The sequence below is a fragment of the Coffea arabica genome, chromosome 10c, assembly GCF_036785885.1.
Source record: "Coffea arabica cultivar ET-39 chromosome 10c, Coffea Arabica ET-39 HiFi, whole genome shotgun sequence".
NCBI lineage: Eukaryota > Viridiplantae > Streptophyta > Magnoliopsida > Gentianales > Rubiaceae > Coffea > Coffea arabica.
Window position 1 is genome coordinate 46,097,252 of NC_092329.1, and position 17,784 is coordinate 46,115,035.

At 32.8% G+C, this 17,784-nt stretch overlaps 1 protein-coding gene across 1 annotated transcript; it reads left to right on the forward strand.

The window, feature by feature from the left end:
• Window positions 1-9,861: 9,861 nt before the first annotated feature.
• Window positions 9,862-15,092, forward strand: LOC113713736 (WAT1-related protein At1g44800-like). The gene is made up of 7 exons (XM_027237524.2): window positions 9,862-10,149; window positions 10,581-10,643; window positions 12,101-12,217; window positions 12,596-12,836; window positions 13,336-13,494; window positions 13,999-14,150; window positions 14,703-15,092. Exons 1-7 carry the CDS (start codon window positions 9,935-9,937, stop codon window positions 14,902-14,904), a joined length of 1,149 nt encoding a protein of 382 aa, XP_027093325.1. The 5' UTR covers window positions 9,862-9,934; the 3' UTR covers window positions 14,905-15,092.
• The last annotated feature ends 2,692 nt before the right edge of the window (window positions 15,093-17,784 follow it).

Genomic DNA, 17,784 nt, shown 5'->3' on the forward strand with positions numbered 1-17,784 from the left:
CCTGTGTGATCATTTACTGTGCGAATTTGAATCTGTTATCTGTATTTGTTTTGACGTTATTTGGAGGCTTGTATCCAATGTCCCTTCTGTAACATCTGAGCTCAAATCCTGTGGCTAGTTACTTGAGTCGAGCCGGCAAGGGCCTGGTCGATTAGATAACGAGTCACGGTAGTCTGTTTCTGGGAAATCTTTGGGTATTAGAGACTCTGAATTTCCGGTATACTCGAGTATTACCACTTCTGTTTCTATTGAAGTGTTCGGGCCCGGTAAGAGGTATGTTTGGTGGACGGAATTTGGTGTAAAGTGGTGCCCTACTAGACTGGTTACTTTATTTGAAAGTTGATGGAGTGTCAACTATTATTTGATCAAGCTCTGGTGAAGAAAATGAGAATTTGGCTCCTGAGAGTCACCTGTATCCTTTCGATTTGAATCAATGTGTGTAACTGTTTCCTGTTCTATTTGATGTGTGTATATGATTGATGAAAATGAAGTTACATGACTCTTTACTGTTTATACTTCTGGTATCTCATTGAGCGTAAGCTCACCCCCTTCCCGTTATCTTTGTTTTCCGTACAGGAGACAAACTTTGAAATCACGATTTTGGAAGAAAGGGTCGAGCTAATGTAAATGTTCTTTTGTTAAACTCTTTTGTAATCGAAAACCTTAGTTGGATTTTAATCAAGTATCGCATTTTGAATTGTGAAGTTTTCAATGTATGTATATAAGTGTTTAACCCTGTATGCTATTTGTACTTGATTGAGATAGTACGTTTTATGGCTTTGGGTAAACTTGTCTTGGACTCATTAGATGGCCGGGCGAGTATGGAGCTTGAACAAAGTAAGCAAAATTCTGGCGAGAAAGGTTTGAAGAGAATCCGGCCGTATATCCGGCTAGTTCTTGGCCGGATACTTGACCGGATTGTTAGGGGAAAAATGGAAAGTTTCGTTTTGGTTCACTGCCTTGAATCCGGCCGACAATCCGACCGGATCTTGGCCGGATTCTGACGTGGTCCTAGTGTTTTCGTTTCGTTTTCAATTTTCGTTGGAATGTTATATCAAAGGTCTATTGCATCTTTCAGTTTAGTTATTTTAGTTTCTGAAAGTTCATTTTTCGAAGTTCTTTTGAACGTCTCATAGGGTTTTTGTGCGTTTCGATTTAGTAGTTCTAGCGAAAACTAGGTAGGCGGTCCGCCGAACCCTTTGGTTCGCCTTAGGGCAGGTGGGACTGTCACATAAACTCACACCTGCATATACATTGTTTTATTCGTAGAGTGTTTGATAAATTGCATAAAACTGCCCATGTGAGTTAATGCATCTAATCCTGATTTCTAAGTTCACACCTGCATATACATTGTTTTATTCGTAGAGTGTTTGATAAACTGCATAAAACAGCCCATGTGAGTTAATGCATCTAATCCTGATTTCTAAGTTCGTGCTTGGAATTGGGTTCACATGGTGTTGACACAAGAAGAATTTTGTGGTTAGTCAAGAATGTTCCAGTCCAGAAGCAGATCATTAGATGTGATGTCGAGAAGATAATCTATGGCTATTGGGGGAGTGCAATTTTACTAGAAAACGAATCAATTAGATTCAAGATTGTTGGCAAAACTGTTGGTGCTGTATGTGAATTTTGAAAAAAGAAAAACACTTATTTGGCTTCTTGGTTGTTCCACGATAATAATTAGTCTCATTTTTGTTGTGCATGTAGTACATTCCCCAATTTCTACCACAAGCTAGTTGCCAAAATAAGCTACCATATATTCACAGCATCCTATTCTACTACTAACATATAATCTGACATTCATCCACTGACATTTTGACATTCTATCAACTTTTTATTTGTGACCTCATAGCCTTTCATTTGTCTTTCTATAAAAACACTACACACATCAAAGATAAGAATCTTCTTTGTTCTATTAAACTTTTGTGTCTACTTTGGGCAGTAAGAAGCATCTAATTTTTAATTGCGTCATTTTTTGAGCAGAAGATGGATGACTTCTTCTTTCTTGCTATCCGAAATGTTGGAATTTTTACAGGGATAATTTCAGAAACCTCCCTAGAGGTTTCCAGCAATTACAGAGAGCTCCCCTCAAGTTTCAAAAATTACACCTACCTCCCTCACTTTTAAGGTTATGTAATAATATAGATCCAATAGCCTATATTTTTTCACCAATATCCTAAAATACCCTTTTTTTAGAGAACAAAACAAAACAAGATTTTAATCTTTAACTTCTTGTACGTGGCATACTCACTAAAGCAAACATAGTCCAACGACTCCAACTGATCTCAAAATTTATTACTGGCTAATTCTTGTCTAATGCAACTCACTACTACCACTACCAATACTAAAGTACTAAAAAATGCCCCATGTCCCTAAGAACATAATTCATCATTACTCTAGCATTGTTAGAAATAGAGACAAAATTCTACCTTTATAGTAAAATCACAATCGATAGGTAAATAAAAGAGAGAACCAATGAGTTTTTTAATTGCTAGACTTTTTTGCTTAATAAACATAATAGTCATTTCTTTATCTTCCAACTCTCAATTTTATTTTTTTTTCCCTATATCACTGCCACCTTTTTCATCTTCCCCTATTTTGACAATAAAATCCATAGTTTTCACCTTGTTAATTTGGTAATTTCAATTGGCTAACACTTGTAAAGAGTAAAACTAATTTTTTTCAAAAAAGAAAGGGTCTAAAATTTTTATAGTAAGAAAGAGACAGGAAGACAAAAAAGTACGGATAAATTTTGGAGATAGTAAAAAATTGATAGTAGTGTGATTGCTAACAATGGAGAACGGTATTTGGTGAGAGGAAGAAGAGGTTGTAGGAGGAAAGAGAGAAAAGTATGAAAGAGAGAGGGATGGAGGGAGGGAGGAAGAAATGAAAATTAGAAAATTGATGGAGATTATTCTTTGAGATTAGGAAATGGCAAGTAGAATAATAAGAAGTATTTTTCGGTTTTAAATGTCCTTTTATGAATTAACTATTAAGTGGAGGACATTTTAGTCATTTGATTGGATCAAGGAAGGTCTATGTAATTACTGAAACCTCAGGGGAGCTGAGTGAAATTGTCAGAAATCTCAAAGGATAGCAATAAATAATGTCATCAAATGTGAAGTTTATTTATTTTTCCTTTTTCCTATGTAAATATTGATTTCTTTTATAAATGATGTAAGAATTCTCATCATTAATACAACAAAAGAACAAGTAGTCCTCATTGGTATTTAAGCAATAGGAATTCTTACTTGCACGCCTTTAACTTTCTAAAGAAGTGAATTAAACAAAAGTAACAGTGTTTGGATACAAAATTTTTTAAATATTATTTCGCTTGCATCGAACATAAACACGTTTTTTAACTATTTTTTAAAAATATTTTTAATCACATATTTTATCTCACATACATCAAACCATAAAAATTGCTATAGCAATTATTCTAAAAAATATTTTAAACAATTCTTTATTCATAGTATCTCATGGCATTCACCATCACTCTTTTTTTCCTCATTCACTATCATTCTATTATTATTAAGTTATGATTAATTAAATTGTAACCGTAGTTTTATATTTATTTTTTACTCCATAAACATGGGTGTGTCAGTATTCAAGGGAGATGGGTTGAACAGTTCAGGAGAAGAGAGTACAAGTGAGAGGTCTTGGGTTCAATCCGTCCCACTTACACTAAAGAAAAAAGGGAGCATAAATATTAATTTGATATGCAAAAATTTGATCACGTGGAGCCAATATTGATGGTACAATTTTCATATTTATGCATCACGTGGAGCCAATATTTATGGTACAATTTTCATATTTCTGCACCGAGTTACTTAAAAGATTAATGAATAAGCTAAGTATTTGTTCCAAAAATATGCTTTTGAATATTTCAATAATCTTCTACCTACCGTCAAGTTCAAGGTTTCTAATAGTTAGAGGAGAACTTTTAGAGATTTCTTCACTAATAGGTTCAAAGTTCAAATTTTAGGTCACAGTTGGGGCAAGGGTGTGAACGACAAAGGAAAAAGGGATAATTTCAGAAACCTCCCCTGAGGTTTCTGACAATTTCAATGAGCTCCCCTGAGATTTGAAAAATTACACATACCTCCCTTGATTTGATAGTTTTAGTAACAAAACCTTAAAATAATATTGGTTTGGTCAAATTTTTTAAATGAATACCCAAAAATGCCCTTGTGTAATGAGTTTTAATTTACTTCCCTATAGAATTATAAGATTATCTAATGTAACTATAAAGAAAAGGTGCCGAATTTTTTTTTTATGTCCATACCTACTATTTGATAAACAACTATAACAATAATTTTATTACTCTGATAGGATACTTTTGATGGTATTTTATTATGGATTTAGATTTATAAGATAGAAAATAAAATGTTGAAATAATTGATTCAAAATTTATGAATTTTTTGAGTAGTGAGATTATCATAATTTAGTAGTGATTTTGGGCAATTTCTTTTTGATTTATTGTTAATTTTAATACCAAAAAATAGAAAATAAAGATTAGCAAAAAACATCGGATTATGTATAAAGTTAACTCATAAAAAAAATCATTAGTTCGACATTTGGTTACAATAGAAATTAGAGATAATAGTGGTAATTTTACAATTTTATTGGCAAAAAATTAAAATAAAAATGAATAAGAAGGAAAAAGAATGAAAAAATAATTTTAAAGTCATTCTATGTATAAGTATACCAAACAAGGGAGTTTCATTAAAATATTTAAGGATAGTATTATCATTTTAAATGATAAGAGATGTATGTGTAATATTTTAAATTTTAGAGGAGTTCAGTGAAATTGTTAGAAACCTCAGGGGAGATTTCTGAAATTATCCCAAGAAAAAAATTAATTTTCTTTTCTCCTCTTTCCTTCAGGCGAAGCATTTTGCATAAATCTGTTGCGTCTCATATGAATCGTCAATATATATAGTAACTCCAACGGGCAGGATAAGACAAACAAAAGCAATAATTATTGTTGGTCAGATGTTTGCCTAACGGGGGTGTAAACTTCCAATCGACCTTTTTTTTGGAGTTTGTGTTTGATGACGTGAATTATTTGTTCCGGAGAACTCGCATAAGATTATTTTGAGTGCGGGTGGATTTTATTCCTAATCCAGGATTGGACAAAGTGGGATTTACTTCCTTGGAATCAAATGGGAAATCTGCAATCAATAGTTTCAGAATTTCTAGTTCTATACTTAGTTTTGCATTTATATAATTGGTAGTATCTTTTTGCAAAGGCAATTTCCTAAAGAAAAAAGGTTTGCTTCGTGGGCCAGATAAGCTAAGATTGTTCCTGGTGTTAGATTTTGACGAAGAAAAATTAAACCCAGAATGTGTCTAAATGCAAAAGGAAGCAAGTGAATTTCTACATTCAATTTGAAAATTTGACAAAAATTAACTGTACTATCGAGTACTGCTGAACAGCGTTCCAAAAATTAAAAATGAAAATAAAAAACGTATTGCATATGCAAGTACAATTAACCCTAGACAATTGTTGAATCAGGAATACAGTTTCACCTTTCCTAACGTACCATTTTGCATCGTATAGGGCAGATAAAAGTTACGAATAAGCATATTAATCACATGAGACCCGACCAAACAAACGCAGAAGAATGATGGATTATTCATCTTATTCCCATCTATCTATCCCTGTGAACCAAACAGGCCCGCCTATTGCTACAAAAAGCCATATCCCAACGATTGGAGTATAGACACTCGCAACAATTAGTCTGATTCACATGATCAATGAAGGCTTCAATTCTAATTTCGGAAAATATTTGTTGTTTTGATTTGTATGTCCAATATATGGAAGTTGATATTTCCAAAACTCAAAGTGGATTTAAAAAAAAAAAACATTTTTTAGTATGAGAAGAATGAGATTTAAGAAACGGAGAGGGGGAGAAGAATTAGAATCCCGAATTTCTACGCAAAGTGGATTCTAGGATGATTTCTTTTTGCTTAAAACTTTACGGCTGAACTTCTATAGCTAGTATGAAAGTTCATATGGGTCTCAACTAGAGCAAAAATGGGTTTTTCTAATGTCCATTTGTAAAGTTAGTTTTGGCAATTTCAACTTCCACTTTGAATAGACTAACAAAAATGAAAATTTTATAATTCTGTTTTATAGTTGAATTAGAACTTTGATATTAAGGTGAATAATGCCAACTTTTAGACTTAATATTTCAAGAAACATCTTCTAACATATGTGCTAGATTTGTTTGGCCATTCTAATACATGAATTATGAATTTATGTCGTATAAACTTGCAAAAACTCGACAAACCGATTATGCACTCTCTCCACAAATATGTCATCACATCACATCCCTTTCACAAAATTTTTTCTTCTGTCATGTGGATAAATATCCATTTGAGAAGAAACACTTCTCACATAATATAATACAATTGCCTAAACTTAAACTCAATAGTGCCATTTAAATAATTTAAAACATTTTCAAGAACATACACAAAGATGGGCTTGTGATAACCTTTTGATTTCACAGTGACTCATCCCCTTTTTACAGCATGCTTGTTTGGTACCATTAATCATACATAAAACAAAATTTTCTATTCTGTACCCTAACAAGCACATAAAATAGGGCAAATTTCACTTTACCCCCCTGTGGTTTAGCGTTTTTTCACATAACCGCCCTATGGTTTCAAAAGCTATACATAACCCCCTTATAGTTTGGATTAAAGTGTCAAAGTAACGGAAATAGTCACTCGTAACGGCGTCACCTAAAATGTCAAAAATACCCTCATGTAAGGTTGAAATTTATGTATTAACCAAGGGGGGTTATGTGTATATTTTGAAAATCATAAGGGGGTTATATGGTAAAGTATTAAACCATAAGGGGGTTATATGGTAAAATATAAAAATCATAGGGGGTTAATGTGTCATATATTTATAAGGGTAATTTCGACATTTTTAGAAGTTCCGTTACGAGTGACTATTTCCGTTACTTTGACACTTTAATCCAAACCATGAGGGGGTTATGTATAGCTTTTGAAACCATAAGAGGGTTATGTAAAAAAAGGGTAAACCACAGGGGGGTAAAATGTAATTTACCCCATAAAATATGGATGGTGGCCACACTATAGGTTCTAAACATTATCATCCACCCCCTAAATTCAATAAGCATTAGCTAAGGAAAATTAAATTTTTACAGACAACTAATTACCCAAGCCACCCCCTATACTCTGCCCGTCGAGCAGAGAATAGAATAAGGCAATATAAAAATAGGCATGTTTTTGTGATGGCATTATGTGTATCACACGAAATGTAAGTGCTCTACAAATCAGAAAACTATAGGGCCGGGTTCTAATCACATCTTCCCCCAGTCCCCTAGATTTTGTGAACTTAACTATTCCAATTAGACACTTGTTGGTGTTGCAAATCATTCAAGTGCTTCACACCTTAAGGTGGGAAGCCACAGAATTTTTATTGGAATCTTAGCACAAAAGCACCAACTTCTTTCAGAAAAGTTTGTCTCCTAAGTGCTCAAATGCTTGTATAGATCCACTCAGCCTGATAAGTATTTTCCAAACTTCAACTATTGGAGAATTAACAAGTGCTCTTAAAAATATATACCACTTCCGTTTCCATATTAAGAAAAGAAAAGTAGCTTACGGTTACCCATATTGCACATGATGGATAAGATCTTATAGTTAGGTGATGATTCTTTAATTTGTCATCTGATTTGAAATATAGAATGGATCCTTGAGATATCAGATTCCAAAGCATGATTTTTTTTAGATAGAATCCTAGTTGTATTTACAAAAGGAATATAGAATCCTCCACATGTAAGATCAATCAAATACAGTTTAATTACAGAATGACAGATCTTTACTTCATTTTTATAGCAATTTCATCAATCAACACGAAAAAATAAATGATACTGCAAAGCCAAAAAATCTCTTATCTACTTTGGCATTTCTGAAGATAATTTCATCATCATCTCTTCATTTACAAAATTTGTGATCAGTTTTTTGTTATTACTGAAAGCACTTATAAGACTAGTAATCTCTAAGAGCAATTTCTGACTTTTAGGCTTTAGTACCACTAAAATATTCTCAAGAAAAAAAAAATTACATTAGATTCAATGCATGGATTCATTTGCTTGTAGGTCATTTTTTGAGTTGCATCAAGATTTGTCGACCATTTGCTCAATACACATCCAACTTTACAAGGAATTAAGCAACCACGTAAATAAAAGTTTGGTTCATGAAACTAAAGCTTTAATTTGAAGTTGTACAACTCATATAGATATCTCAGCGTAAGTGGTTATCATTTTCCTTATTTTGTAAAAAGCCTAATTGTTGTGATCTTATTGAAGCATTCTCCTTTAGAAACAAAGCGACAAATGTCACCTATCATGCAATTCTACATCACGAGCTTTGTATACTATATCAATTTAATCACGCAATTATTTTTCTTTAATGGTTTTTGACAGGGGCCTTATTTGCTCTCTTTCTTGCTATCTTTCCTATCTTTTTTTTCATCACGTCCTTCATATTTAATTGCGGATCGTAACAAATGAGAATATCACAGATCTTTTCGTCCATTTCTTGTTACCTTTAGAGTTAAGGGGAAGTGACTAACTAGTTAGTTTCTTTTCCAGCATAATAATTTCCTCCAGAAAAGAAATCAATAATTGGAGAGTAAAAAATTTTCTAGATTGAGATGGACAAAATGAGAATCATGAAGCTACAATCAAGTGCAAATATAGGGGACAGTGCCACCTAGTCATAAGGCTATCCATTTTCGTCTCTAGTGTACTTTATGATCTGATAATAGCTTTAGAGCAAAAAGTACCTTTAGCAGGTTTTTTTTGAGTACAAGAGAGAAATCCTCTAGACCAAGCAATTATTTAAGATATTAACCAATAAATTGGCTACCGTGATTAATTTTCAGACGTCATTCGCAGCAGCGTTTTGTGAACCAAGTGCTCAGGACAATCAATCAATCCCCTTAATGGCTTGCTAAGTAATTATGAACTCAAAAAAAAAAAAAAAAGGATAGCAGCCTATTAGCCTTTATTAATTAAATCTCCAAATTAATCAATGTGCTTAATTCGTAGGCCATTTTCAAGAGAGGTGTCCATTCGTAATCCCACTCTCCTAAATAATACAATGTACCCTACTTACATCACATTGCACTAATCTAAAACAGTATTTGTTGGTCAATGAAACAATCTCCACTTCGTAAAGAAACCGAAACAAAACGGACATCTTTTTCATTGAAAGATTTGTGCATAACTGATTCGCTACCCGGTCAGGTTGTATGACTCATATCGTGATCCTTGTTGGCCTCATTAAACGGTGAAAAATCAAGACTTACAATCTCATTATTTTAAGAATTAATCTATTTTGCATTGATAATATATACACTAGTAATTATGTTACATGATAAATAATTTCAAATTTTACACATATATCGTACATCTAGACCTAATAATATATATATATTTATTAGTATAAAAAGATTAATACTTGCTAAATTTTGTCATCATTTATTCATCATATATAGAGTTTTTCCATTATCAATGCTCATCCCCTTTAGAGCAAAATTTGAGAAATTAAAAGGCTTATAAGCTTTATTCGATGTGTGAACACTAAGTCAAATATCACCTTACAGATTTTTTTTTTAAACTAAAAATGTAGAGTAGAATCTAGTTGCTTCTCTCCCCCCCCCCCCCCCCACCAAAACCCCTTCCCCTGGCTTTTTTTTTGTTCTGTCAATGGATAAGGGAATCTAAGTGGAATAAGAGTAAGCGCATCCATGCACACGAATACTTCATCAAAGCTTTAACCCCTCTAGTCATCCCTAGCTCTTTTGGGTATAAAAGGACATTAGCATTGTCTATGCTCCTGCACCATTTTGTGTTCAATAGAGAAAGACTCGAGAGAGAGAGAGAGAGAGATGGGAGACCAATCTGGGCTGTGCAGGGCATTGAGCGTATTTTTTGACAAGGCAAAATGTTACTTGGCCATGGTCTCCCTCCAATTTGGTTATGCTGGCATGTACATTATTTGCATGGTTGCCTTCAAGCGTGGCATGAGCCACTGGGTTCTGGTAGTCTACCGTCACGCAGTTGCCACCGTAGTCATGGCTCCATTTGCATATTTTGTTGAAAGGTTAGTTTGTTCACTTTCTTCCATGAGTAATCCTAGTGTTAAAAATCAATCTCATCTTTTAGCCACTTCTTCATGGCCAATCATTACATTTTTTTTTTATTAGAGAGCATGCAAATACAACTTGTTGACAATCAATTATTTTAACTATTTTCACCCACCTAAAAATTGTAAAATTTTTTTAGCTTTTATTATATGTACTTGATTTTCATTTGATCGTTGGTTATGTTTATTATCTTTATTTTATCGCACTTTGTGCACCTCATACGATCATGTTGAAAAAATCGTGACCTAATAGTCCATTGATGTTATGTGCCACATTTATCACGAACATTGTACATCATTAGGTCAATCATCAGTTAAATGGTGTTTATGCAGAAAGCATAAGCTAGAAAGTTTTCTGATTGGTATTGTTTCTGCCTTATTTCATGCAGGAAAATAAGGCCAAAACTTACTCTCAGAGTATTCCTCAAGATTCTGGCGCTTGGCCTCTTGGAGTATTGCGCTCAAACACTCTATTTCTCTATGTGTATATACACGCATGGGCACACACTAAACACACACACATCACACATTGTACGGATGTGCATGTTTTTCTATTCTATGCCGTCAAGATACTGAATAGAATACCAATAAAGAAAATGATTCCAGCATCAAAATTAAAAAATTATAGTATTAATTATCACATACCCTCTAAATTTATATGCTGTTTGACACTGATTCCACACTTTTCCAAGACAATTGAGAGGGATTTTACTTTTCATAATAGAAAGACCTACAAATATATGCACGTACAGGTCGGAAAAAAAAATTGCTTGCTTAGAAAATTGACACCCATCGGTAACTTGTTGTCACTTCACTTTGTGTTGGAATATTCTTGAAATTAAGAGAGGCCGTTTTTTTTTTTGAAATTAAGAGAGGCCTTGTAGAAAATTGAATATCTCTTAGCGTAGGAAAGAGAAATACCAAAGGCTAGGCATAGATAGTGATTTTATGGTTTAAACCATCTTAGTATCTTTTGTCTTGCTTTTTATCATGAAAAAGAAACTCAAAGAAAAACCCATCCAGACCTCAAAAAGTGAAGTCCCATCCAGACCTTAGGGCTAATACTGTGGCCCTGTGGTATTAGTAAACACCACCACCACCACCACCTCCGGCGGCGCCCAAAGAAAAACCCCTTCTTTATCTTTTTTCGCAAAAGGCTCTTTCATTTTTAATTTATACAATAGGATACTTATTTCAAATCTTGCAACTTTCTCATTTGATATTCAGTTCAATACTTTTACCAATTTAATTCATAGATATAAAGTTAATAATAATTTATAGATGTGACATATTAAACTCTACTTATGTGTTTCATGTGGTGTTATACGTAAGTGTAGTTTATAAGCATAATTAAGTTTATCTTATTTCTTAAAATAACATGTCATCTACCAGAAAAATGAATTTATGAAAACAAAGTAACATTTTATTCTTTTGACAAATTGAAAAAAAATGTCCACAGCTTTGGTACAATGTAGCGGAAAAGTACACATAGAAATTTTTTTTTTTTTTTTTTCACTTTTCCTTTCTCTTATTCTGGGAGATATTGTTGTACGGGCCTTCTCCTATGCTTGGATTTGATTATTTCTGTCACTGAACTTTAAGTTTCAGATGTTGATCATCGCTTACTTGGACGATTGAGTGCCCCGGAAGTAATAGTTAATTTTTCAAACTTGCCTTACTGCGGATCCTAGTAATTGGCCATTAAGTTTAATGGGTACATGTACCTAGCTTTTTTCTTAGGGGAAAAAAAAAAAAAAAACGAAAGCACTAAAATTTAATAAAAAGTCAAAACCAAGAAGATTAAATTCGAAATGTTTGAATTAAATGGTTATGTTACTGAATTAAATGTCAAAATAAAAACATACTTATTCATAGACTAAATTCCATGTTTCATGATTTGTTTCTTCAGGCCAGTGCTTGATCAAAATTTATACTACGTTGGCATGAAGTCAACATCTGCAACATTTGCATCTGCTTTTGTCAATGTTCTCCCGGCAGTTACTTTTGTAATGGCCATCGCTTTCAGGTAATATGTCGTTTGCGTAAACCTTTTCATAATATTGATAATGATGATAAAAATATTAGACAAAAACAACGAAGAATTCTGATACTTTTTTGGGTACAAAGAAAATGGATGCATCCAAGCTACCTTTTGCTATTTATCCTCGTCACTTTTGTTTTGGATGAAAAAGTGTACATCATAGACAAACCATGCATGAACATAATCCGTGCAATTTAAGGAAGTAAAGTCCCATCCTGTGCTTGGCAGTTGAGGACATGAAGAGTGTGAGAGGGACGAGAGGGAAAAAAAAAAAAAAAGAAGTAACGTGCATATAATTGATTTTACATTTTTTTTTTCATGATTTTCTGCACAGCTCATGTATCCTCTAATTCTATGGACCAGGTTGGAAACAGTCAACCTTAAAAAGATACATAGTCTTGCAAAGGTGATTGGAACAGCAATAACAGTTAGTGGAGCAATGGTTATGACTTTGTATAAAGGCCCAATAATCAATATTCTATTTACACATGGAGGAGGTCATCACAGTTCCACTAACGCTTCATCTGAGCCGCAGCATTGGGTCACTGGCATAATAACACTAATATCCTGTATATTTGGTTGGTCTGGCTTTTTCATATTGCAGGTGAATTCATTTCCATTTTCAGCTTTCTACCTTCTTTCAATTAACTTCAAATTTTGCATTGAATAACTCCAGGTTGCATCATGTACACTAAATAATGCACAAAATCTATGAAAGCTGTAACCATAATGCTACAATAGTACTTAAAGATTCCAAACTTACGCGCATGCAATACAAGATTCCCATTTCCACATTAGAGTTTATCTTTTTAGGTCATTATATACGTGTAATATTCTAACTTTTTCTTTTTTTGATAACTACTGCTCGTTTATTAGAATATTAAGTAATTCTAATTTTTAATACCTTTTGATGTGGACAGGTGGTTTCACTTTAGAGGCAATTCATTCAAACCATTAGGATGTTGTATTTTTCGAAATCCAATTAGAAACCCTAACTTCAATTCTATTTACTCGAATTTAACACAATTATAATGAACCCATTTCAAATTTGTTTTATTTATTATTTGTTACTAATTTCTGTTTGCATCCATGTTATTTTTCAGTCGATGACTCTCAAGGAATATCCAGCGGAGCTCTCCCTAACAGCCTTAGTTTGTTTGATGGGCATGATTGAAAGCGGAATTGTTGCTTTAATATTTGAACGCAATATGAGCGCTTGGGTGATAGGTTTTGACTCTAGATTTCTTGCTGCAGTTTACTCCGTAAGTGGTCTCTAAAGTTACATATTTGTTTCCTTTCCAACTTGAAATTGAATTATTTTTTATCATTAATTGATAACTTTTTTAACATGATTTTTAACGTCCAGATATATATTGCAAAACTTAGTTTCGTTTCGTCGACTATTTTCCTTAGATTACGTTCCAAATTTTCCGCATGCGAATTTGGTTACTAAGAAGAGCTTTTGCAATTGCTTTTGTTCTTGTCATGTAAGTGGAAATTTCTACCATGTAGGAATAGTTGCTTAGACACAACACAATACTAGGCATTTTTGCCTGGTATTAGCTTTAATTGCATCTGACAGTAACAAATTGATTTGACTTTAGATCCTTGTTGCTATCTGAAATTAGTAAAAATGTTAACCATCATTGGATTAACAAATTAATAATCTGTTCAACCAAATTTCATTATTTGGTTCAGGCAGATAATGACTAATAACTGCGACCACAATGATCCCTCTTCTAACCATCTTGTAAATTTTGTGTTAGGGTGTGGTATGCTCTGGAATTGCTTATTATATGCAAAGTGTTGTAAACAAAATTCGAGGCCCAGTGTTTGTGACTGCGTTCAGTCCTTTAAGCATGGTGATTACTGCTGTCCTAGGAGCTATTGTGTTGGCTGAGCAAACCCATCTTGGAAGGTATATATAAGCTTAAACACTTTTTCACTTGGGGCACCCAAGTTGCAGTTCCAATTCACTGCAAGAGTTTCCAACTGAGATATTAGTTGTGTTTGGAAAGCAAATTTGTTTTTAGAAAGATTTTTTCCTATTATTTAATAAACACACAATTCAATTATTTGTTTGTCTTCTTAATTACTATTTTTTTGTTTCATAGTTACAAAAGGTGTTACACTGATGACACGTAAAAAGACTCTAAAATATATATTTGGAGAATTTCTAGAAGATATTCCCTAAGTACCTTTTTGTTGCCCATGCACTCTTATTTAATATCTACTGCAAAAAAATTTTAAAAAAAATTTCAAGATCTTTGAAAATAAATTTCAAATTTTGTTTGCTTGTATCATACGCGCAATTTTCATCCACCTTTTTATCTCACATACATCACATCATAAAAAGTGTTACAGTAATTATCTCAAATAAATATTTCAAATAACCTCCTATCCAAACTATTTTTCTAGAAAACATGAGCCAAATAGAGCTTGAATGTTTCGCTTGTCTTCAATCTTTCAGTTTAATTGGAGCTACAGTCATTGTCATCGGCCTCTATTCCGTGATATGGGGAAAAAGCAAAGATCTAACTGCTGCAAATGCAGAATTTGAGAAAGGCAAAGCCAGTCAGTTAGAAAATATATCAGATTTTGGGGATGATATTGATCTTGAATCCAATGGGGTATCAAAATCTGCAGCGAAAAAATTTCCGCCCGAGCCATGATTGAACTAGTGTATTAGATATATCATTTTGCGGGTTTTATAACTGCTGCAACTTATCCTATGTCCTAAGGCTGGATTGGTCAAAACGTAGCTACATTTTGATTTTGTTTGGGTAGTTTTTATAGCTTGTCAATGAACTTCCTTTACATCTATTAATTAACTGAGCTTTGCGTTTTGTGTTGTACTCAATCTTAATCCTGTGCAATATGGTGCCCTTTTTTGTCTTTTTCTCTTTCTTTTTTTCCTGTTTATCCATTTTGGAAGGGTAATGCAGAACAAAAGTTCCAACATTCTGCATCATGGAGCAGATATCCAACCAGAAAGTAATCTGCAATATTTCTGGCAAACGGATAAAAAAATTAAAAAAAGATGCAGTGTGAAATATATAAATAAAGTTAGATTTTAAATATCAAGAAAAAGGACCATGTCACTTTTTCCTTCAGATCATTCATTGCTTCTTTTCAACTTATTATCTGCATAATAAAAACAAATTATATTTTTGTCAACATGATGCAAACTCATTCTTTATTTTTAAAATTAACCTGTTCTTAATATGCAATTTATAAACGGGAGAAATAGAGTTTCGGTCCCTAATATTTGGCTTGTGTACCAAACTGGTCTGTCGTATTTCCACCAATACAAATTTGGTCCCCAAAGTGTTTGGTCTAAGGTAAATTTAGGATAATTGACAAATAATGGACAAAATCAAATTGTTGTTAGGCAAACAATTTTGAGTTTGTAGTTTTGGTCCTTAATAGTTGGTATTTGAATTATTGTAGTCCCTTAAGCTTTAAATAGTATATTAAGGGTTCATAAAAAGAGATTTGAATTCAAATTAGATTAAAGTTTTGATGCCTACTAGATTCCTGCAAATCCAAAACGTTGAAAAGCTACTTAATCCTTTTGTTTCTTCCTTTTTATTTATTATTCCATTTACCATGCTACTAATTTCTCACATATTTCTTCTCTCTTGAGAATTCGGCCTCACATTTGGCATAGTATGTGTACTAATTGTTTTGCACAATGAATTATTAATTAATAATGAGTTCTATCAATTTTTCATTTATATTAATAATTAAATGATCTCTTAAATATCCTTTCAAACAAAGGCAATGTATATGTTATATGTAAACTAAGCTAATCATTTGATATATAATTCTGTTTTGTTTTTTCCCAATATGTTATCAATTAGAAATAGATTACGACCCATCTCTCAAGAAAAATATTAAGTCAAGAACTAAATTGCCTTCAAAAGTTATACTTTTAAACAAAATGTTCTTGTTCAATGTCAAATTATTGAATACATTCAAGGTTGTTCTATCAGGATGAGTTTCATAACGAGATAAGGTTTCAAAATAATGGATAAGACTTAACTGAAATATATAACTCATTGAGTATACTCAAGATTAATATATTTTAGAGGTAAATTTTAGAATGGGTAAAAAACAGAAAAGCCCCCTGTGATAAAGCTAATACACAGAAAAGCCTCCCATGGTTTCAAAATATACAACACGACCCCTCATGCTTTGAACTAAATTGTAAAGGTGACGGAATCCGTTGAACTTAACGGAAATGAATAAAATGACCAAAATGCCCTGATATAATAAAGCAAAAGACAACTCAAAAAATCATTTGTTTTATTCTCTAAATATAGAGAATTGAGGGTTAAGGTGTAGAATAGGTATATTGGATAAAAATTAGGTATAAAATTTTTTTTTAGGTTCCAATAAGTCATTTCCGTTAAATTTAACGGATTCCGTCACCTTTACAATTTAGTTCAAAGCATGAAGTGCCGTGTTGTATATTTTGAAACCATAAGGGGTTTTTTTATGTATTAGGCTTACCACAGGGGTTTTTTTTTGTTTTTTACCCTTTTAGAAATCACATATGATGTGTTTTCAGGCGCAAAGTGACTAAGATTGAGGTCTTAAGATTTAAAGGTTCTGTGTCTTAAATCTTACCCTTCCCTTACTAAAAAAAACATTTAAAAAAAGTGCCACTCAATAATCTAGGAATTACAAGAGTTGTAATTAGTAGTAAGTACTTATCTACTGAATTATTTTGCTTTTTGAGTTTATTGAAGATCAAAATAACTAAATTGGATCCTACCTTCTAGGAAATTAAAACCTTAATTTTAAATATCAAAACCTATTTGAGAGGATTATAAATTTGAAAAAAGCGAAATTTACTTTTGATGCCATTTTTTTGATTTTGTATTACATATGTAGCAATTCTTATTTTATCTTTACTTCTTATTGTATGATGAGTAATTTATTGAATCTACACTCTATTGTTGATTCATGCAAACTAAACAGTCCCAATCTATTGTATTGGCAATGTAACATGAGAATCGTTCTCAAATACGAAAAAATTGCCTATGCCCTTTGATGATGTACCATCTCAAAGCCCTGCTGCTGATGGAGAATCATAAGTTACAGTTTGATGTGCTTAACAAGAATCATGTGAATGATGATACTAATGTCGGTTGTCATGCCTAGGTCTTATGACTCTTGAACTTCAAAAGCGACTTAAGCTCATGAATGCTCGTGAAACAATAGTGCATTTATAAGAGTTATTTGATGCAAGATCAAGACTAAGAGGTATAGACCTCAACGGAACTTAGGTGCAAAATGCTGGAAGGTTCACCTGTGGTATCATTTGATAAATGATTGACTATATTGAAAAACTGGACCAATTATGATTTGTAATGGATTATGAGTACAATGTTAACATAGTCGTGCAGTCTCCTCCTATTCCTTTTTTCATGGTAAACTTCAACGTGAACAAATTGGAAGAAATTTTACCCGAATTGTTAAACATGTTTAAGGATGACAAGACCAACCTTAAGAAGGAAAAAGGCCAAGCAATCATGGTTGTACAA

Excerpts from the sequence above, each read along its gene's own strand:
- LOC113713736 (XM_027237524.2), top strand. The coding sequence starts at position 9,935 with ATGGGAGACCAATCTGGGCTGTGCAGGGCATTGAGCGTATTTTTTGAC. Across the intron at positions 10,644-12,100 it reads CTGGCGCTTGGCCTCTTGGA|GCCAGTGCTTGATCAAAATT; the intron begins GTATTGCGCTCA and ends TTGTTTCTTCAG. Across the intron at positions 14,151-14,702 it reads GAGCAAACCCATCTTGGAAG|TTTAATTGGAGCTACAGTCA; the intron begins GTATATATAAGC and ends TCAATCTTTCAG.